This window comes from Heptranchias perlo, chromosome 15, assembly GCF_035084215.1.
Source record: "Heptranchias perlo isolate sHepPer1 chromosome 15, sHepPer1.hap1, whole genome shotgun sequence".
Taxonomy (NCBI): Eukaryota; Metazoa; Chordata; class Chondrichthyes; order Hexanchiformes; family Hexanchidae; genus Heptranchias; species Heptranchias perlo.
In genome coordinates this window covers 34,161,251-34,184,198 of record NC_090339.1, presented here as the reverse complement: position 1 = coordinate 34,184,198, position 22,948 = coordinate 34,161,251, and the positions used below count along the sequence as shown (strand labels likewise).

At 39.4% G+C, this 22,948-nt stretch overlaps 1 protein-coding gene across 1 annotated transcript in view; it reads left to right on the top strand.

The window, feature by feature from the left end:
• Positions 1-22,733, top strand: part of cenpi (centromere protein I) — a 78,851-nt gene extending 56,118 nt beyond the window's left edge. Inside the window, exons 14-20 of the mRNA XM_067996664.1 lie at positions 307-416; positions 2,635-2,770; positions 4,717-4,841; positions 13,529-13,577; positions 16,853-17,086; positions 20,411-20,449; positions 21,790-22,733. Of these exons, the coding sequence (XP_067852765.1) occupies positions 307-416; positions 2,635-2,770; positions 4,717-4,841; positions 13,529-13,577; positions 16,853-17,086; positions 20,411-20,449; positions 21,790-21,897 (801 nt within the window). The 3' untranslated portion in view covers positions 21,898-22,733. The remainder of the gene's footprint in view (positions 1-306; positions 417-2,634; positions 2,771-4,716; positions 4,842-13,528; positions 13,578-16,852; positions 17,087-20,410; positions 20,450-21,789) is intronic.
• The last annotated feature ends 215 nt before the right edge of the window (positions 22,734-22,948 follow it).

The window sequence follows — 22,948 nt, the reverse complement described above, 5'->3', positions numbered from 1 at the left end:
TGTTACGGGAACCTCACTGTGTGCAAATTGGTTGCTCTGTTTGCCTACATAACAACAGCGACTACAATTCAGAAGTACTTCATTGGCTGTGAAGCACTTTCAGAAGTCCTGAGGACGTGAAAGGTGTTACATAAATAAAAATTTGTTCTCTCCTTACTGAAAAGAAAAATTCACAATTAAAATATATTTTCACTTTGACAGTAATTAATAGAAATGTTGAGAGAATTTTATACAAAGTAATATATACACATCTACAGCAGACTAGTCAATGATTGTGCTAATCTTACCTGGTACATTTATCTACAGTGCAGTGTTATCGAGAGTCTCACCAACCTGCTGGTGAAGTGGCTGACCTGGCACTCTGTGTGTGTGGCTGAGATGGACAGAGAGATTCCCAGTGTTTTACAGAGTCCACAGTGAGTATCTATAGTGCCAAGAATGGCCACCAAAATATTTGCGAGCCTGACACTATGGTTAAAGATTAACTTTAAACATGGCTTTGTTTTGGATTTTACTTTTATTTACACAAATAAGGATTCTCCTGATGGCTCACTAATTTTGCAATGATTAGCAAAGCCATTAAAATCAGGATTGCCCCAGCTTAGTTTTAGCTGATCTCAGGCAGGGCAGCAGAAGGGTTGTTGCAATTGGCTTCAGCACCCCTAGATTAAAGGTGGGAAAATTGGCAACTGTTCCCAATCCTAATTGTTATTCAGCAGCCTCTGCTGGAAGTGCAGGTGTATGGATGTCAGCCAAGGACACGTTCCAGCTTGGCTGTAAGATCTCTTGATTGAATAGCCTGTCATTAGTTATCGTCCAGGCTCGCACATGAAGAATGGCCACTTAGAGTATAATCAGTGATTATGAAATCATACCCCAGAAAGCAGTTGCTTGTTGATGACAAACAGGGAGAGAAAAGTGGCAAGAAAAATTGTGGGGATGGGGATGATCTACACATGTTGTCATGCATAGTGGGATAGTCACAATTATTGTACTATTCCAATTTCCACTTTTTGAGTGTACAAAAGTGATAGCCTCTTTGCTGCCAAGTCTTGTACTCTCCCAACTTGACTGCTGACAGAAAATACCAAAGAGGAACAGTGACATATTTGGCTGTCGGGATCATGGATGTCACATAAGATAAACTTCCCTGTGATGGAAAGCAGAACTTTGGAGTTTTATTGGGAGGAGTGCAAAGAGGACATGAGCAGACTATGATGGCTATTATGTGGCTTGTAATTAGAACTAGGGGGTTCCCTGTTTATCATTCTAAGTAGGGCTGTTCTGGCTTCAATCATCCCCTTCCAATAAGCCACAGCCATATTCCAGCGTGGCTACCCAGATCAGGTAGTGCCAGTGAGTTGCATTAAAGAGCACTGCCTAAATCTGACACACAATTCATAATCCATTTTGATGAATTTGGATCCAAGGATTGTTTAATGCCACATTTAGCTGGCATTAGATGTGTTGTCATGGTTATTATTTGGAAGCAGACCATGCTGCCTATTCCTACTACGTTTTTCAAAGCATTCTCGCTTGGACTTGACTATTAACTGATGTACAGTTTGAGACTAAATTAGGAATTTTGGAAATAGCACATCCTTTCTTTGGGGCTTTGAGTTCATTGCCTCTTATGCTGATTGTTTCCTCCAATCAAGACACTTGAGGGGATGGTGTTATATATCACAGGACGGGAGCAATCACAGTACAGAACTGAAATTCTCTTAAACAGACGTGCATGTCAATAATATTCAGCGAAGTATTTTTATAATAATTTCTAAGATTGTGGAAATGTCTTGAAAAGAAAAAAACAGCAGTAAAGCAGAATAACTGAGGTAGAGATCATTGCATATTTTAAGGGAAAAGTAGTCAAACATTTCAAGCAGAGAATGGTACAGGGCTATGGCGGGAGAGAAAGGCAGTGGAATTAGTTTTGGACTGCTCTAGCAAAGAGCCGGCACAGATGTCATGGGCCAAATGCTTCCCTCTGTGCTGTAAGTTTCTATAGTTCGGTAGTTAGCCTATCTCAAGTGGAAGTTAACTTCGTTTGAATAATGACCATTACAGTGATGGTAAGTAATTTACCTTTTTTTGTGTCATATAAAAGTTAGGGTATTTTGATTCCTTAATCTAGGTGCAGGATTTGGACTACTGTTTGCTCACGTTCCACATGCTGTGCATTCACGAGGAAATTGTGTGTACTTTTTTTTAAGGCTGTTTGCTTTGGTCGATTTTCCTGTAATTCTTATTCCTTCTAATAATCTACCTGGAATTATACTTCTGTAGCTGAGAGAATGAGGGCACAGCCTGCTTCCTGTAGCTGGTTACCGAGCACTTCTTGGCCGGGTGTGGTTCTCCTGCAATTTTACGCCTCCCTGCTGAGAGAGAGCTTTTTGCTGCCATCAATGGCTCAAATTGTGAACTGAGAGTGGGACTCAAATCTCTGTCTATCCCCCCTACTCCACGGTATTGAGCTAAGTAAGCTAACACTCAGCTGTACTGTGCTCACCAGAGGAACTGGCTGTTTTTCTGCAGCTCTCCTTTAACTTGTTAGCTTTGGGATGGTGTGGATAATAAAGCTGTTTAAAAGAAGAATTTTCACTGAATCCTTTTTAAATGTGTTTGTGCTTTCAGGAATGTGTCCCTTTCTGGATTAGTGAATTCTATTTCTGAACTTGTGGAATTTAGTGCAAGAATTTCCATGGTAGCACTACAGATGGAGGCTTACAACAGTCTGCTGTTGCACTTCATACTCAACTTCTATGAGACGGTAAGAGAGACTGAATCGTGCTTAGGTAACTTTTCAGAGTGTTAGATCATTAACCACAAGTCCAAAAAATTATGCAAAATTTGAGTGACCATCAGTATACAACTAGTACTGACTGGAATCCTGGCTGATATTTGAATCTCTTTCTCCATCTCCATCTCCCCCCCCCCCCCCCCCCCCCCCCCCCAAAAATCCAATTGTATCTCCGTTGTTCCCTGGTTGAGATCAGCTAAATCAACATACATCAGGGATTTTCCTGAAGTGTATGCCAGCCTAATAGAGACTCCCTTACTTTTTTTTAAAGGAAGTCCTTTTGTGCACATTGTCAGTATACTTCATCTTTGCCATATACTCCTGACAATTCTACTTAATTTTTTGTGCTTAAAATTAATTATCCAATAATTTGAATCAAGCAATGTAAATAACATGTCAAAGTGGAAATTTAGTGTTAAAATAAATTTTGATAATTTTGAATTAAGTGATGTTCAATTAAGGGGAGCAGACTGTTGTTCAAGGAGTGATAAAACCAATGGTAGGAGAAGTAAAATTGTATTGAGGTTGGATCATTTAAAAATATTTGATTTAGATAGTCTTGAACTGCCTTTTGTACAGTGACTGCAAGGTAATCTTTTGTTTAAAAATGGATGCAGGGGTTTGTGGGTAGATACTCCCAGGACTCTGAATTCCATTGATTTGGGGGTCATCTACTTTTTCTGAATTCTTAACACATTGGTGGATAACTCGTGAATTGTAGTGTAGTACATATTTTCTGCCACCAGATGGTATAGTTGCTTGTACACAGTTCATTTGGAATCTCCAATAACACCCGGTGGTATTAGGGAAATATTAATTAGTCTGTAGTATCATAGAATGTTAATCATCAAAACAGGCCCATCATGCCTGCACTGGTGTGTTTCTCCATGAGTCACCTAGTCTAATCCCATACTCGTACTCGCTCCCCTCACCCTTTAATGTTCCTCTTGGTCAAGCAACTATTTAGTTCCCTTTTAAATGAATTTACGGATTGTGCTTAAAGAACAGCTGTGGCAGAGAATTCCACATTCTAGCCAATCTCTGGGTAAAGATTTTTAAAAATTGTCTTTATGGTTATCTTAAATTTGTGCACTCTCGTTACCATCTCACTGACTAATGTACATAATCTATCTCACTGACCAATGGACATAATCCATCACTGTTACCTTCTAACCTGTCAAAATCTTGGAGACCGTAATTAGGTTACTTTTTTAAAAAAGAAATTGCGTTTACACAGTGCCTTTAACATATGAAAATGTCCTACGGCAATTCACAGATTTGAGGAAAAACAGGCGCTGAGGGAAAGATTAGGAGAGGTGACCAAGTCACCAAGATGAGTTTTAAGGAGTGTCTTAACGGAGGAGATGAATGTAGAGACGCTGAAGGGTTTAGGGAGTAGGAACGAGCCGACTATATAAAGTTAAGGTGAGGTGAAAAGAGTTGGGCTATATGCAAGAAGCTGGAGTCAGAAGAATAAAGAGGGCAGCGTGGGGCTAGCAAAAGTTATAGAGATAGGGGAGGGAGGATGGTGAGGCTATTGAGAGATTTAAATATAGTAAGAATTTAAAATTTGAGATGTTGCGGTAACAGGAGTCGGTGTAGATCAGTGAGAACAGGGGTGATGGGCAAGTGGGACTTGGTGTGGAATAGGATATCAGCAGCAGAAAGTTGGATGAGCTGAAGTTTGTGGAGGATGCTAAATTATAATTATTGGGATGTCCTGAGGTCGTGAAAGCCGCTTTGTAAATGCAAGTTTGTTTGTAATTGGCTCTCAATAATTGCACTAATGTTCCTCAAAAATCTCATTGCTCTTGCTTTACTTAGGTGCAGCCTGTCTCTCTTGTACCAGTCCTTATTGTCCAGAAAATATTTCTAGTTACTTAACTTTATATAGTTTTATGCTTTTCTGTCCTCAGGTATCTGATATGTATTTAAAATACAGTCTGCCTCTGGTGATTATGCCACCTGCTGGCATCTTCTACCCAGCATTATTGAGTTTGGAATCAGTAAGCCTGAATCAGCTGTGTCACATTATGTATAGGTGAGTATTGCACCTCTTGCTACATTACATCCCATTGACTCAGAATATTTCTGTGAAATCAATGTACTTACCTACATTTGCTATATTTATTAATGTGAAAGGAAAATCCAGGCTAGTGTCAAGCGTTTGAATGGTTTCAGGAAAAAACTTCTTTAGCCTTCAAAGATTAAAACGACCACCTGCAAATTAGCCAATGGCTGTTTGAGTTATTTTTAATGTAATTTCTATAACTACACACATTCCTGGTGACAGTTGAGTATTAACACTTGATGTGAGGTGCTGCTGGAGAAATGTACCGATACTAATGCATGCCATGATTAGGAATATAGAGTATATGTGTTTGAATGAGTGGTGAATGCTCACTTGGTGACTGTAGTTTCAGAAATGAGGAATGCCACCAGTGGCAGTCACAAGTAAGTGTTAAGTGATATCTTGGTTACCTGATGTCCTAGTGAGAAGAGGCACCACTTGGTGTAGCACTACTAAGCCATACAGACCAAAACTCTGGTTTGAACCCTGGTATATGTTGAGTTAACCAATCTGAGTGAGGGCAACAATTAAGGAGTTGCAATTGGCCATTGGTCTGTGGATAGGAAAAACCAGCCGGTATTCAGTCCCTGATTGTTATTTAGTGCCGTTTGCTGGAAAGTGCTTGCGTGGCTGTTGACAGGTTGGTGCTTGACTGCCCTCCATGGTCAAGCAGTCTGCTGACAGTCACCATCTGGACTCTCGCATGAAGAATTGCTACTTGAGTGAGTTATTTGCTACTTCCTGTGGAAGCATACACCAGCATGAATCAGCATCCAAGATAAGTGAACCTATAAATATTCTAAGCAATATTAATCAGACAGCACCAGACAAATTTTTAATCCCTACACCATAGCTTTTTGTGAAAGAATGGTCTGGAAATTTACCTTCTGTGTCTCGGGAAGTACTAGATGCCTGAATTTGTCTTGCTTGAACTGTCTTTACATCAGTCAGTCCAAATTATATTAAGATTTGCACCATCAATCCCTTATTGAATAATGATGCATCATCAATCCCTTATTGGCAAAAAGAGGTTAGTGCATTCAAAGAGGAAGTCAGATTATGAAGTCATGAACTAACATTTCATTATTAACACACATAATAAATTAGCATCATATTAAATGGTAAAAATACTCAAGGTACTTGGGTAGATATTAACTGACAGAATTAATATCTGAGGTTACAAAGGCAGTTCAGGTGTATCACAGTAACTTAGCATTACTTTAGCTTGGGCTGCACATATAGCTGACATGTTAACAATTTTGAGTAGCAAGTCTTTCAGATATATAAAAGTCTGGTTAATTCAGCTTATTGCTGCTGAGCTCATAGCTTTAATAAAGATTTCCAGATCTTATACAACCTTGTCCTTCCAAATTGGTGTAATAGGGTTGGTTGTCGAGCCTCCCCCTGGGATGCCCGGATCTGTCTCCAGGATGCCAGAGTGTTGACTCTCCTTATGTCATCGTACTAGTTCGCCTTCTTCTGATGTCTTACATACATAGTGATAGACTGAATTATTTGCCTATCTCTGACTAGTGGAATTTCTTAAACTTTTCTGAACTCCTGTAACCAATCAATCTGTGTGTGTCTCTTTTTCTGTTGCCAACTTCTGTTTGATCTTTGGTGTCATAACACCATCTTTTATACTTTTGATTTTCAAGGTAAAACCTCTTCCATTTCAACCAATCTGTGAGATGTACCTTATTGTAAGGATTCCCTTATTTGGTGACAATACCTTAGACTGGCACAATGCAAGAACTTATAATGAGCAAAATGTAATTACTTCAGAAAAGACCAGTATGCTCATTGGTTAAAAACTTTTTTCACTTTATTTGGCCGTAAATAATATTGGTATGAGAACATAGATAAGGATTGAGGTCACTTCCAGTTTTAGTTGCGACAACAACTTCACTTTGTTGGACCTTAAATTATGGTCCAAGACAGCACAATCTAAGAATGGCTCTTTAGGTCATCCCGGACCTGTATTATTTTAATAGAACCCTCCATTCAACCATGACCAGCCTGGGGGTGCCTAGCTCCAGCCACTGATGGGAGCTAGTTGTCAGCCCAGTGCTGTTTTGGAGTACCCATGGTTCTTAGCATTAATCCTTTCTGTTTTCCCGGAGTTCAACAGGATTGTTGCAAACATCATTTTTAGGACACCTGCAATTTTAGGGCAAGTTTCCTATAGTCATTCTTAAGAGGAAAGAAAATTTGGAGGGGGTGTGGTTTATTTTTAGCTACCACTGTAAAGATTTTTTAAAATGCACAATTGCTGGAAGTTTGAACTATGAAGAGAAAATGCTATAAATGCACAACAGATAAGTAATGAAGGATTCTACCTGACATGTTAATACATAGAAGTTTCAGCATGGAAACAGGCCCTTTGACCCAATCAGTCTGTCAGCGAGCAAATAGCTCTAATCACATTTACCTACCCTGTTCCCATATCCTCCCTCATCCACTGATCCAATCTATCTTGAATATTGACATAATTTCTGCCTTAACTGGAGTCCCACAACCACACAACTTTCTGTGTGAAGTAGTTTCTCCTGCCCTCTGTTCTAAATCTTACATTTAATATTGTATCTATGGTCCCTCGTTCTTGACCCTTCAGTTACTGGAAACAGTCTACTTTTATCTACGCTGTCCTATCCTTTAATAATTTTAAACACTTTTATCATATCACCTTGTTAGCTGCGTTGTTTTAACGAAACTCACGCCAGACAAGTGTCAGGCAATGACCATCTCCAACAAGAGAGAGTCTAACCACCTCCCCTTGACATACAACGGCATTACCATCGCTGAATCCCCCACCATCAACATCCTGGGGGTCACCATTGACCAGAAACTTAACTGGACCAGCCACATAAATACTGTGGCTACAAGAGCAGGTCAGAGGCTGGGTATTTTGCAGCGAGTGACTCACCTCTTGACTCCCCAAAGTCTTTTCACCATCTACAAGGCACAGGTCAGGAGTGTGATGGAATACTCTCCATTTGCCTGGATGAGTGCAGCTCCAACAACACTCAAGAAGCTCGACACCATCCAGGACAAAGCAGCCCGCTTGATTGGCACCCCATCCACCACCCTAAACATTCACTCCTTTCACCACCGGTGCACCGTGGCTGCGGTGTGTACCATCCACAGGATGCACTGCAGCAACTCACCAAGGCTTCTTCGATAGCACCTCCCAAACCCGCAACCTCTACCCACCTAGAAGGACAAGGGCAGCAGGCATATGGGAACAACACCCCCTGCACGTTCCCCTCTAAGTCACACACCATCCTGACTTGGAAATATATCGCCGTTCCTTCGTCGTCGCTGGGTCAAAATCCTGAAACTCCCAAGCTAACAGCACTGTGGGAGAACCTTCACACGGACTGCAGCGGTTCAAGAAGGCGGCTCACCACCACCTTCTCAAAGGCAATTAGGGATGGGCAATGAATGCTGGCCTTGCCAGTGACGCCCACATCCCATGAACAATTTTTTTTTTAAAAAGAACCGATATTTTAAGTCTTTCTTCGTAGTTATCTTTCCTCATACCAGGCTGCATCGGAGTGAATCTGCGTCATACCGTCTCTACAGCCTCAATATCCTTCCTGCAGCGCAGAGCCCAATACTGCACACAATACTAGAACTGAAGTTTTAATCAAGTTTTATATATGGTCAGCATTGTGCCATGGCTTTATATTCAATATGTCTTGTGCTAAATTCTAGAATGCCATTAGTTTATTTTTACAGAACCATATCAACTTGAGGTGCTGCCTTTAAGGTCCTATGAACCTATACCCCAAATCCCTATGCCCTTCCACAGCGCCAAGCCTACTTCCAATTATAGTATAATTATAGCTGTTTGTTTTTAACAAAAAGCATCACCTCCGAATTATTGACATTGAATTCCATCTACCACTTTTTAGTCATTTCCCCATCTTATCAATGTCATAGAAAATAGGAGCAAGAATAGGCCATTCGGGCCTGCTCCGCCATTCAAAATGATCATGGCTGATCGTCTAACTCAGTACCCTGTTCCCGCTTTTTCCCCATATCCCTTGATCCCTTTAGCATTAAGAAATATATCTATCTCCTTCTTGAATACATCTAATGACTTGGCCTCCACTGCCTTCTGTGGTAGAGAATTCCACAGGTTCACCACCCTCTGAGTGAAGAAATTTCTCCTCATCTCGGTTCTATCCTGAGACTGTGACCCGTGGTTCTGGACTCCCCAGCCATCGGGAACATCTTCCCTGCATCTAGTCTATCTAGTCCTGTTAGAATTTTATATGTTTCGATGAGATCACCTCTCATTCTTCTAAACTCTAGTGAATATAGGCCTAGTCGACCCAATCTCTCCTCATACGTCAGTCCTGCCATCCCAGGAATCAGTCTGGTAAACCTTTGTTGCACTCCCTCCATGGCAAGGACATCCTTCCTCAGATAAGGAGACTAAAACTGCATACAATACTCCAGATGTGGTCTCACCATGGCCCTGTATAACTGCAGTAAGACATCCCAGCTCCTGTACTCAAATCCTCTTGCAATGTTTCTATAATGGGCAGGTACTCAAATTGGCAGGATATGACTAATGGTGTCCCACAGGGATCTGTGTTGGGGCCTCAACTATTCACTTTATTTATTAGCGACTTAGATGACATGATAGAGAGCCACATATCCAAGTTTGCCGATGACACAAAGATAGGCAACATTGTAAGCAATGTAGATGGAAGCATAAAATTACAGAGATATTAATAGATTATGTGAATGGGCAAAACTATAGCAAATGGATTTCAATGTAGGCAAGCGAGACGTCATCCATTTGGACCTAAAAAGGATAGATCAGAGTACTTTCTAAATGGTGAAAAGCTTGAAACAGTGGGGTGGTCCAAAGAGCCTTAGGGGTCCATGTACATAGATCATTAAAATGTCATGGATAGGTACAGAAAATAATCAAAAAGGCTGATGGAATGCTGGCCTTTATATCAAGGGAGTACTAGTTATGCTACAGCTATACAAAGTCCTGGTTAGACCATACCTGGAGTACTGTGTTCAGTTCTGGGCACTGCATTTTAGGAAGGATATATTGGCCTTGGAGGGAGTCAGCGTACAGTTACTAGAATGATACCTGGACACCAAGGGTTAAATTATGAGGAGAGATTACACAAACTCGGGTTACATTCCATGGAATGTATAAGATTACGAAGTGATTTGATCGAAGTTTTCAAGATGTTATGGGGAACTGATCGGGCAAATAGAGAGAAACTATTTCCTCTGGTTGGGGAGCCTAGGACCAGGGGACATGGCCTAAAAATTAGAGCCAGGACTTTCAGGAGTGAAGTTAGGAAACACTTCTACATGCAAAGGGTGGTAGAAGTTTGGAACTCTCTTCCGCAAACAGCAGTTGATGCTAGCTCAATTAGTTTTAAATCTGAGATTGATAGATTTTTGTTAACCAAAGGTATTAAGGGATATTGGGCTATGGCAGGTATATGGAGTTAGGTCACAGGTCAGCCATGATCTCATTGAATGGCAGAACAAGCTTGAGGGGCTAAATGGCTTACCCCTGTTCCTTCATTCCTATAGTCGAGCTGACCACAATGACAATTCCTCTCTCCATATGATTTTGCTGGTGTTTCCATGGTCCTGAAGTGTGGCGTTTTCACCATGTGATACACACCATTTCAGCAGATAGCCAATAAGCAGTAACCAAGGAAGTAAACCACACACAATCAAAAAACACTCACCCACTCTGCTTTTCATTTTACCAACAAAAAGCACAAAAAGGTTACAGTACATCTGTATACGTCGTGTGAATGAGTATTGAGATCACATGCATATACTAATCAAAAATGTAATTAGTCATATCTTGATTTCCAATTAGCCACATGTGGCTAACTTATTGGACAATACTGTCCTAAAGTCTGTGTACACTACAGCCACACATTTCCGTCATCTACTTTGTCTGTTTCCTCCTCAAAGAATTATGAGGTATGCCAAGTAAGATTGTCCCTTTTGAAATCTATACTGGCTACTCCTAACAGTTTTTTCTTGATCTAGATACATTATAATTCCATTGTTAATTAAAGACTCTAACATCTGCAGCAGAGAAAATTTTAATTTAATTGATCTGTAATTACATGGATTAGCTCTGTTCCCTTTTAAAAATGGGTACTACATTGACCACTCTCCAGTTCTCTGGTGCATATCTGTTCTCAACAGAGCAATGAAATATAATTTCTATGAATTCCCTCCTTCATCTCCCTCAGGATCGTAAGATGTATTCCATCAGGTACTGCCGCTTTGTCTTCCATTAGCTTAACTAATTTAACTAAAATTATCCTTTTATCCATCATAATATCGCTCATTTTGCTCTCAACCACTTTATGATTCACCTCCTCTCCAATATCCTCTTTTGTAAAAACCGATGCAAAGTACTCATTTAAAAACCTCTGCCATGTTTTTATTGTCATCTACAAATTGACAGTCCTCCTCAGGGGCCCAACCTCACTTAACAACTTTTTTTTACTGATCCACTTATTAAAATACTTCACTGTTATTTTTGGTGATTTTAGAAATGTTTTCCCATACTCCCTTTTAGCTTTTCAGAACTCGCTCTTAACCTCTTTTCTCATATTCTCCTTTTTAGTTTTTATTCTTCTTGTCCTCATAGGCCCTCTTCTTCAATTATAAGTAGTTTATAACTTTATTTATCCATGGCATTGTAAAACAACTTGTAGTTTCGTTTTTTAATGGAATATACTTATTCTTCACCTTTGCAATCTCTTTTTTAAATCCACTGTTGTTCTTCAGTCCTATGTGCCAATTTTTCCTTCTGCTAGCTCGCTGTTCATCGTCCCGAAATCTGCCCATATCCAATCTGGTGTTGTACTGACTTTGTCCCTTTCTAGTTGGATCTTAAACGTTATATTGTGATTGCTACTTACAAAGTGCTTACCCACATTTAGCTCATCTACCTAATCTATTTCATTATTCATAATCAGATCTGGCAATGCCTCTGTCTTTGTAGACCTGTTGACATGCTATTTGAGGAAGGAGTCCTGCACACATTTTATGAATTCCGTTCCTTTATTTCCATTTACTTCCTCTCCCAATTGATAAGCAGATAATTAAAATTTCCCCGAAAATAATTGTTGTTCCTACTCATCTTTCTAATCTGACTGCAGATTTCCTCTTCCATTTCCTTCCCACAATTTGGAGGTCTGTAATATACCTCTACTTTTGAGCTCCAACCATATTGACTCTCTGTACCCCTCCCTTGCCTCTGAGGCACGTATTTCCTCTTTTACCGATATTACCACTCCGCCACCATTTTTTTTTCTTTGCCTCCTCAATATATTGCATCCCGATATGTTCAATTCCACCCCCCCACCCCCCCCCCTCCAGGAAGCTAGAGCTTCAAATTTGTTCTTACCGTTCCTGTCTGCTTTCTATCTCTCATCAGTGTTAAGACCCTCTCAAACTCTCGCTTCAAAAACTGCTCTCCCTCCCTGCTTGTTTACATCTCCATAAGTTCTGTGATTTTGAGCTTGAGCAATGTGAGTTGGTGACACTTCCTACAGATGTGTTTGCCTGAATTAACACCCGGTGCTTGAAACTCGCACATCTTGCAGAATGATACACTGTCCCTTCCTGTGCTGCCATTTTTTGGTTTGTTCTACTTTACAATTTATATTATTTATGCATAATAGCAGCTAGTCTACTGAACATCTCTTTCCCCTTCTGCAGCTTCCCACTGTCACCAAATTCCTGCTTCAGAAGTCCTTACTCACTCTGATAACCTGTTATCTATGTACAGCACTTTCTGTTTTTACCCACTGAATAATCTGCTCATACCAGGAGAGCAGAGCAATGTAGTCGAATAGTACTTAAAATTTTACTAATCTTGATTAAACATGAATTCACACTTTATGGTACAATATTCTCTCCATCACAAAGTCTCCACTTCTGCCTCAGCCTCTCAGCTGCCGAAACTCTCATCTATGCCTTTGTCACATCCAGACTCGACTATTCCAACGCTCTCATAGCGAGCCTTCCATCCTCCACCCTCCATAAATTTCAGCTCATCCAAAACTGTGGTGTTCCTATCCTAGACTGCACCAAGTCCTGCTCACCCATTACCACTGTGCCCCTGGTTCCCCCAAGGTTTCAGATTTAAAATTTTCATCCTCTTGTTTAAATCCTTTCATGGCTTAACCTCTCCCTATCTCCATAACCTCCTCCAGTCCTACACCTACCCACCACCCCCTCAACTCTGCGTATCTCTTGCTTCATACATCTCTTCCTTTGCCCATCATTGGCCATGTCTTCAGCTGTCAAGGCCCTATGCAGTAAAATTCCCTCCCTAAACCTCTCCACCTCTCTCTTCTCCTTTTAAAACTCTCATTAAAACCCACCTCTCTGACCAAGCATTTGATCACCCTTCCTAATATCATCATCTTTGGCTTGTGTCCATTTTTATTTGAATAGTGCTCAGAAGCACCTTGGGATGTTTTTATACATTAACGGTACTATACAAAATGCAAATTGTTGTTGTACATATTTGGTTATTCAGAGTTACTTATAGTTTTAAGGTCTACAGTGCACTACAGTTTTAATGTGGAAAATATACTGTGAAAAACAACTCTTCATTTTTGCTTTTTCAGGTACCGCACAAATCTAATAGCTTTGAAGTCTTTGGATCCAAGTAAAAATGTAAGGGAGTTATAATGAAAGAATCACTGGCTGCATTTGATGTGCTGCAATGTGGTTTGCATTTTTTGTTTTTTAGTAGAGAAATGTGATTTTTGCGAGTCACTTTTATTTTCCTGGTTCTTATAACAGCTTTATCAGATAATGCACAAGAATGTTTATCAGTAGTTTTTTTGCAAGTGTGAAACATTTACCCTATGAGTTAGTAACTGATGATTTGCATAGTATCTTTGTGTGTTTGAGCTCACATTTAAATTATTCTGGAATGCTTTGCAGCCTGTTAAGTCTATTTTCATTTCGGTATGATCAACCTAATACGATATGCACCTGAAAAATTCAAAAGTACATGTGTTCTAGGTGCTCATTTCATGATATAGACACAGCAGGGACTTAAGACCTCCTCCTTAACTATAGTTGTATTCATTACTTTCTCTAGCTGACCATATCCTTCTCAATACAAGCTGCTCTACAGCATTAGTGAAGTAAATATTGTATTATACTTATCAAGTGCCAGAGAGCCACCTAATATGGTTCTTTTCACACTCCTTTCCTGAGACATTAACTTATTCAGGGGTACAGTTGCATGGGTGTCAGCAGCCCTTGTAACAGGTCATTCTTGTGAGAAAAGATGAGTTGATAAACTATTCAACTTGGAGGGAACATTGCAGCTGTGCCTCATCTTATCCTTGCCTAATGACACTTTCAATCAGAATTGCTGGATAGCAAGCGAGTAAAAACCTTGGCTGATTTCCTCCATTCCTCAAATCCTCAAATCCCAAATTGTAGTGTTTCTACTGCTCCTTGACTGTCTTCAGTTCAACTCAGCACAACAAAAAACCTGGGATTTCAGTGACATTTGTCCAATGAGCCATCAGGAAACATCAAAATGACTCAAGTTATCTTCACATATTTGGTTTGTTTAAGATTTAGTTCTTTGGGATAAATGAATGGTTTAGAATTTAATACCTAAAACCTAATTTGGCATGGAATTGTCTTGTATAAACCGATTCAGTTATCATTGATTTAAAGCACTGCTTTGTCAAAAGCTAGCAAAGCAGTACAATATTGTTTGAAATATACTTCACCTCTTAGCTTCCCTAAAGATAACAAGAACTAAACAGGACACAAATTGGTAGTTAGTTTTTTTTTAACAAGTCAGTTTAACAAGTAGCAGTTATGTACTGCTGGTTACACTGATTGGCCGATAATATAAAGATAGACAACCTCTTTGATCTATTAGCAGCTTTACTGCTTTATTGAAACTAAGTCTTTGGGGCACTGGCTATGCTGTCGAGAGGCATCTTGAGTGAGCTGACTGTAATTTTCTTGTTCATCAAACTTCTTTTCCTGACTCTCGCTAACACTTTTTTTGTGGACTCCAAATGTTGCACTATGCTTTTAATACTCTTAACTTATCACTGAAGATTAAACTTCACTGGCCATTACACACTCCTACTCTATATATGTTCTTTTAACACTACATAATTGTACAAACACTGCCCACATTCTGAGAAACACTTCTGCTCAAACTTTCTTAATGATTTAAAAACTTTCCCTTTAAGTATTTTTCTTATCTAAAAGCCAGTATGATCAGAAAGCATATTCCAATTAAAAATTGCACAATACATCCATCTATATTTTATATATTAGAAAATGTGTATAGTGCTTACTTCCTGCACATTTCACACTTTGCTCCTGTATCACATCTATCATGCTTTTAAAAACTCTTAATTTGAATGTTTTATGCAGCTTTATGTACCTTTTTTGAACTGCTTACTTCTGATTGGCCAGTTCTGCTCACTCATCCTAATTCCAAACACCATTGACATCAACTGTTGCCATCAGCTCAATCTGAGATATATGTCATATAAAATTATTATGCAATCTTCTGTTTTTAATTTAAACTAAACATTCACTTCTTCTAGTTTGCCCTGATGGCAAGAAAGCTGTGTTTTTATTTAATTAATTTGTTATACCTGACAAGCTGCTGTCATTACTAACCTTTTAAGTAACACTTTTCCTCACAATATTGTAATTATTTTGTAATATTGTAAGGAATGCAATTTCCTTTTGTTTATTTACCCAAAAAGCACACTTTTCCCCTGACTGCCAACTTACTTGTTGCCTGTTTCCTGCCTCAATTAGTTTGTTTGATCAATTTCTCTTGTCCTCTTGTTTATTTATATTTCCTTGTTGCTCAAGAAGCCTGCATATGACAAGCCAACTTTGCAGCTTCTGATTCACAACCATTGCTGAGAGACCAGCTATTTATTTATTTATTGCCCTGTTATGTTCCCCAGTTCATTTATCCACCACTTTGCCTCCATTGCTGAGAAGGCTGCTGCGTATTTTAATTTATTTATCACGAGAAACCCGTACCAGATAAGTCCACTTTGCTGTTGCCATTGACAAGAGGACTGCTATTAAATTTGTATTTGCTGGCCCGTTCTCTGGATCTGCCATTTAATTAATTTTCCTGCTCCAGTTGATTTGCTTCACTTGCTTTGTTAATTGGCATGTTATCGATAATATATTGCGCATAGTGTGTACATTGTAAGTGTCACAATTACTTTGTCACACAATCCCTGTCGCATTGTTTTTAAACCCATACATTTGGGCCAAACAATGACCATCTCCAACAAGAGAGAGTCTAACCACCTCCCCTTAACATTCAACGGCATTACCATCGCTGAATCCCCCACCATCAACAGCCTGGGGGTCACCGTTGACCAGAAAGTTAACTGGACCAGCCACATAAATACTGTGGCTACAAAAGCAGCATATCCTCTGATTCACCATGTAACTAATTTAGTTAAAAGTTACTCAAGTACTTGTCCTTCAAACTTGAGTATTTTCAGCTGGTGTAGCAAAAAGGATCCTTTGAGGAATCCTTTGCCTAACAGTTTTTCTAAGATCAATGGTAATTTTCCAATTAAAACCATTGTCTGACTATACTTTTACAGGTGTTTCACATCTTCAGTGAATTAAAAATTAGCTAAGTACATGTTATTGATAGAACTATCCACATGTAAATGTTGTTCACTGAGAAAAGAGAAAAACTCTTCTGTTTGCGTGGAGCGATCAAGTTCATTCGTGTACTAGCTTGCCTTTGTATGTTTAATCTTAAGATGTTGGATTTGCTGTACTGTTTATTTATCTGAATGTGTTTTCACAACTTGTCTAAAATGTAATCAGAACCCTAACTAAAACTGAGATCTGGGTAAATAATTTGATAAACTCTGGCATTTCTAAATGCACCTATTCTAAATGTTTTTCAGGTGCATATAGGTTTGAAGGTGAACAGGAAAACGTTTCAGCAATACAACACATTTGTGAAAGCCGCAGTCAGCTGTTTGTGGACATCTAGAAACTTTGCACAAGATATTCACCCGATGGGCATTGGAATTGAGTACAATCTGCTAGCACAGACGGGGGTCCCAGATTGCAAGAGTAGCTTTACTATTGTCAATCATCCAGCACTCATGGGCCATGCCATAAATTTTATCCAGAAGGTAAGCTTATAAATTGAGAATTAAAGACCATAAGTGCAAGGATTGGGGTTAATCGGTACCAAAACGAATTGATTTGTGCCGGTGAGAATTATTCTGTTTGTACCACTGCAGCTCTGCATTATCTGAGAATATCCTTGTTAAACTATGAAGTGGCATGGTCACTGTAACCTTGAGTTCAGGACTGCAGTGGTCTAAAACTGGGCCTGTACATGTGATTTTTTTTTTCACTGAGTTCCTAATACGTTTCCTTGTAATTTAATTTATGCTGTGTTTATCTGTATATAGAGCAAAAAGAAATGTTTCATTTAATGTTGGTACAAATCTGTCCAGTACCCCACAAGAACAAGAGGGGAAACTTTTAAACTCCTATAATAGATTAGTTGATAACGGAAGCATATAGCTGAGCTCTGCAGGCTAGACGATCTATAGTAATATCAAAAAATGACATCCAATAGAAATCTTCTTGTTTGAGGCATAATGGAACTATTCTTCTGTTACAGTCTCATTTAGGCCTGTCTGCTTCCTCCATTGGCACTTAATCTTCATTTGAGCATCGTACTCTCTATTACTTCTCTTGCCTCTCCTTCAAAGTCCTCTTTGCCCATCACCCTGTTGAGCCCTGGCAGTATCCTCCCCGCTGAAATTTCTGTCCTATCCTCCTCATTCAGTCTTTGCATTGAGTGATTCCTTATCCTTGGTGATTTCAGCCTCAACCCGAATTACCCCAGCCCCCATTTGCTCTGACCTTCTACATGCTCCTATCTCACTCAACTTCATACACTCCCCACTCTCGCCCCACAGTTAGCCCTTCGACCGTGCTAATTTGAAAAGCCATGCCACATTTGAGGTCATAGTCACTAAAGTTGTTTCTTTCTTTCCTTCCTGGTGCTGCATATCCCTTCCTACCTCTCTATCCTAGTCCACTTCCCTGGGCAGAGGTGGGGGAAAGAACTACTCCCAGATCTCTTACCAGCACCCTTTAACTCTCTTTCCTCTGATCCTATTCCTGCCACAATACCATTTCCTTTGTCAACCTGATAAACATCAGTCTTTCTTGTACCTTCAACACCCTTGTTTCCACCAGGTTCCTTTCAGTCTCCTACCTCATCCATTGTATGATGCAACATCAGTCATAATGACCACAAATTTGAGGAATGCAAGTTTGCTATGCAAGTGCCCTGGTTATTTACTGTTAGATCTGGCAGTCTTGCCTCTCTCTGATCAGCTGCCAAATCCTACAATTTCAGGATCTTGGAGGGCAAGGACACCCTCAAACTTTTCACAACAAACCTCATTTTTGACCTACCACCCCTGAATCCTACATCCTTACCTCGGATACCAAGAGCTATGAGCTCATGGATTTCTTCATTTCCATAACTGACTATCTACTAAACTGTCTCAGGCATCTCCTACTCCTCACAATTTCCCTATCCAGTCCTTACCCCTCAATGCTTGTTGCTGTCATGCCTCTTTCAGCTTTCATTAGATTCATGTCCTGCTTGAAACCCACCATCTGCTCCTGACTCGGCTCCTAATTATTCAACCATCTCTCAGACCAATGATTAATGACATCATTAACTGCTACCTTTTTTCTCGCTCCATCTTTCAAAACTGCTATCATCATCATCTCCCTTTTTTAAAAAAAACCTCCAGCATCTTCAAGTATTGCCTCATTTCCCATCTTCCATTCCTCACAAATTCCCAAACATACCTCTCCCATCATTACCTGTTTGAATCCCTACAGGTTTTACGCTGCTTAGAAATGATCAAACTCATTTGCACATTTGAACTGACACAATTCCCATCTGTGATTAAGGTTTGTGAAAATGGTAACAACCGCAGATGAGCATTTTACAACTCTTCATCTGCGTCTTCAAAATTAGTTTTATTCAAAACTTCAATTATTTAGGATGTAAAGGCTCCTGGTTACATTTTTGGTCCGAGGCAGATTGTATGACCTCTCCTTATGTTACTTTGTGAAGCAGCTTCTCAGTTGGAAGAGCTAGCACCATAAGATGGGCCAAATAGCCTCCTGTGCTATAATTTCTATGAATTTTGGAGTGTGTACTATGTGAAAAGCACCCAAACTGCAAGATTACTGCTCTTCTTCTGATTTCTATGTTCAGTTCCACCCACATATATAATTTTTTTCATTGATTTTTTAGCATGTAAAATCTAAGTCTGTTGTGGCACTGATGCTCACATTTCAGTTGTTGCATTCGTGCACAACTGAGCACAAACCAAATTTCAGGAATGTAATGAGAAACAAAGTATGTCAAGTCACTGATTTTGGTGGCTGACTGTGCCTTGTGCAAAGAAATATTTTGTTAGTGAGAATATCACTGGACATGCTAGTATGTTACTACTGTTGATGTTTAACTATTGAACAAAAATTATTACATTTTTGTTTTGTGATCTTGCTGGGATTAGTGTAATTTTTGAAAACTGATAACTTTCCATTCTAGAAATATGATGGCTGGAATTTTTGTCATGTCTGAAATTACAGAGCATGTCGGAAGATGTTTATTCCTTGACTGACTTGTGTAATACAATCATATTTTTGCTGTAGTTACAGTGGGAATATTACTGACTATACTAGTGTAACTACTACAAGTAGTGTTTAATAAATTAATTTTCTTAATTATTGCAATTTTTGAAAACTAACCTTAATTAAAATATTGATAGCTAGATTTTTGTTGTCACAACTCTATTCAACAAAGTATGTCATAGATAACACTGAAAATATCTATTGTATACCCAGTAATATAATTTAAAGGACATTTTCCATAATGGAATACCATGGACTGCAGATGCATGGTTTTTACACTAATGACAGCGCTCTTAAATGACCCCACTTTTGTCATGTTAGGATCTGGCTATAATGTAAAAGAGGCTGAACGTTTGCAGCTGCTGGCTAGACATTTTTTTCTCTAGCTTTTGTCTGTTAAAGATTGGCCTCATCTGATTTAATGGCTTATGCTGATTAAAATGCTGGGGGGGCGTGGTATTTTTGATTTTTCCAACACTATAACTTAAATATATCTCTGTGATATATCTCTCCCATACAGAGTTTGTCCACAGGAACCATAATTTCCATAGTTTTTATTAGCTCGTGGTTGGATCATAATCTCTTGAATAGTTTTTGCGCCTGATTTTCTGTAGTACAATGGTGCACCCATCAGGAGCTTGGCTGGCTACTTGTCTGTTTCCTAAAGGTCATTGTGAAAGTTTTCATCTAGTTATCCTGGAAGAGGATCAAACTTCCAAATGTGGTGGTGGTAGTAATTTTACCCTTAATAATCCCAATGTTCAACTTTTTTGCAGGGGTGGCCCAATGGAAAGAAGCGATTGCGTGCAATACAGGTATGCTAATTAAATGTATTTCCTAGAATATGGTTGAGGAAATGCGCTTTGCAGTAATTCATCTAGTTGTAGAGATCCAGTTCTCTCCATCTTACATATAGATGATGATCATGTTTTATTTTTATATAAATTGATAGTTTAGCCTACATTTCCATTTGGCTTTTGAAACATGCCTCTGTTTCGCTGCCCTTTCGTACCTGACCCTCCCATCCCTCTTCCTTTTCGCGCTCTCTCTCTCTTCCTCTCCACCACCTTCATGAAGTCTTGCCTGCTCCCTCCCTCCTTCCTTTCTCTCTCTCTCTCTCTCCCTCTCCCTCCACCTTGGCTCAGTGGTAGCACTCTTGCCTATGAGTCAGAGGGTTGTGGTTTCAAACAACACACGTCATGTAGGTTGACACTTCAGTGCAGTTTTGAGGAAGTACTACCTTGTCGGAGGTGTTGTCTTTTGGATAAGACATTAAACCAAGACCCCATCTGCCCTCTTGGGTGAATGTGAAAGATTCCATTGCACTATTCGAAGAAGAGCTGGAGAGTTCTACCAATGTCCCGGCTAATGTTTATCCCTCAACCGACACCACCACGAAAAGCTATTATCTGGTTGTTTATCTCATTGCTCTTAATGGGACTTTGCTCTGCACAAATTGGCTGTCACATTAAAGTGCCTCATTGGCTGTAAAGCATTTTGGGACATCCTGAGGACATGAAAGCTGCAATATAAATGCAAATTTGTTCATTTCTTTTCTGTCTTTCCTTACTTTCTGTCTCTCTCTCGCCTCACCCTTCTCTCATCCCTGCATCTAATGCTCTCTCCCTTATTCTCGTTCTCTCACCCCTTCCCCCAATTTCTTTTGCCTCTCTCTTATTCCCTTCCCCATTCTCCTTCCCTTACCCAGTCTCCTTCTTGTCTATCTTTTGTCTCCCTTTTTTTGTTGTTTTTTTAACACTCCCTTGACTTAAGTGTTTAATATTATATTTGTCTACATTTTCTATTTCTCCAGGGTCCTACATCATTTGAGACGTGACACACCAAACGGCTGGTGTTCCACCCAAATGAGGCTTAGCGGTCTAAAAATTTGCACCTCTCAATTAGCTGTCTGATCGGCAGCCTGATTGTGTCCAGACAAGAGAACCTGTCTGGGTTTATTCAGTTTGGTTCAAATATTTTGACTTTTTAATTACATATACACTTTCCTGTAATTTACCATCTGCAAGTAACCACCCTATAAATGTCAGGATCATAAAGTGGAACTTTACTAATACATGTCAGTGTGATTTATCCAGTGACAGAACTGCATCCTATGGAATATGTTTTAACTTTCTTATTGTTTATTTTTTGTTAGGGAAAGGTGTGGAACTGGTATGTGGAGTATTTGTACGACCAAGGACTTAATGGACTTAAACACTTCCTTGAATGCAGCATCCACACGTTGACCAGCTCAGAATATTAAACCACAAGGCATTGCACTTCTAAACTTTACTATCCACGAATTTGAGAGATTTCCCAGCATCTGTCTTTTTGCTAAATGCACAGGCTACTCAACTACTTCCCAAATAATTGTATATACAATAAATAAGGCATCAGAATAGATGGAAGTGTTATGCAATACAAAGGAATTGGCAAAGCTTTCAGAAAGAAACTGGTTCATATGTTAATCAGAACACATCGGTCTTGCAGGTCCGCTGCACTGTTCAGGGCATCCAACAGAACACAGGATATTGTAGGAACTAAAATGCACAGTGTTGCATTGAACTATACTATGATAATCCAGCATAGTTGAGAAGGCTTGCTTACACAGGCACTAACAGATAATATCTGTAATGTGAAACATTCCACATTGTTTTTATTGAAATATCTGTGTAGGAAAGTATGTGAGAAACAGTGAAGACTGGAAGACAGAGTGTCTAGTGACTGAGAATGATATTGGACAAGATAGTAATTGTGAGAGGACCTTAATTTCCTGCAAAATTGTGGTCATGAATAATAGAACTACAAACTTACCAGTAAAATGTTAGCTTTGCATTTAGGGCTGCAGTGATCTTTGTGTTCGGCTTCATGTGTTAACGCTATCCTATTTTCCTCAAGGGAGGTGGACCCTTGCAAGAGCTTTTTGTAATCACTTGTTATTGCATCAAATACTATTGGGATGCAAGTGGAAAGAATGCACAACTGTACAGCATTCCTGCACTGGAGTATTTACAAAGTAGGCCCGCTGAGCATATTACCTTTTAAAGTATGGGAGGGGCTTGGGAATGAATAAAATGATTTTATGACAATTTGACCAAATTGTTGTTACAGTGCCTACAATTTGTTGCTAACAATTGCATTTTAAAAAAAAAGAAATGGTCAGAAGTGGAACAGGTTACTTCCTAATGTCTCGGGTGCTTACGGTGAAGAGTAAAGAAAGAACTTGCATTTTTATAGTGATGCATGAAATTTCAGTTATAGATAGCACGTTTCTTCCCAAGTCTTATAGATTCAAGGAAAATTTCTTTCTAACA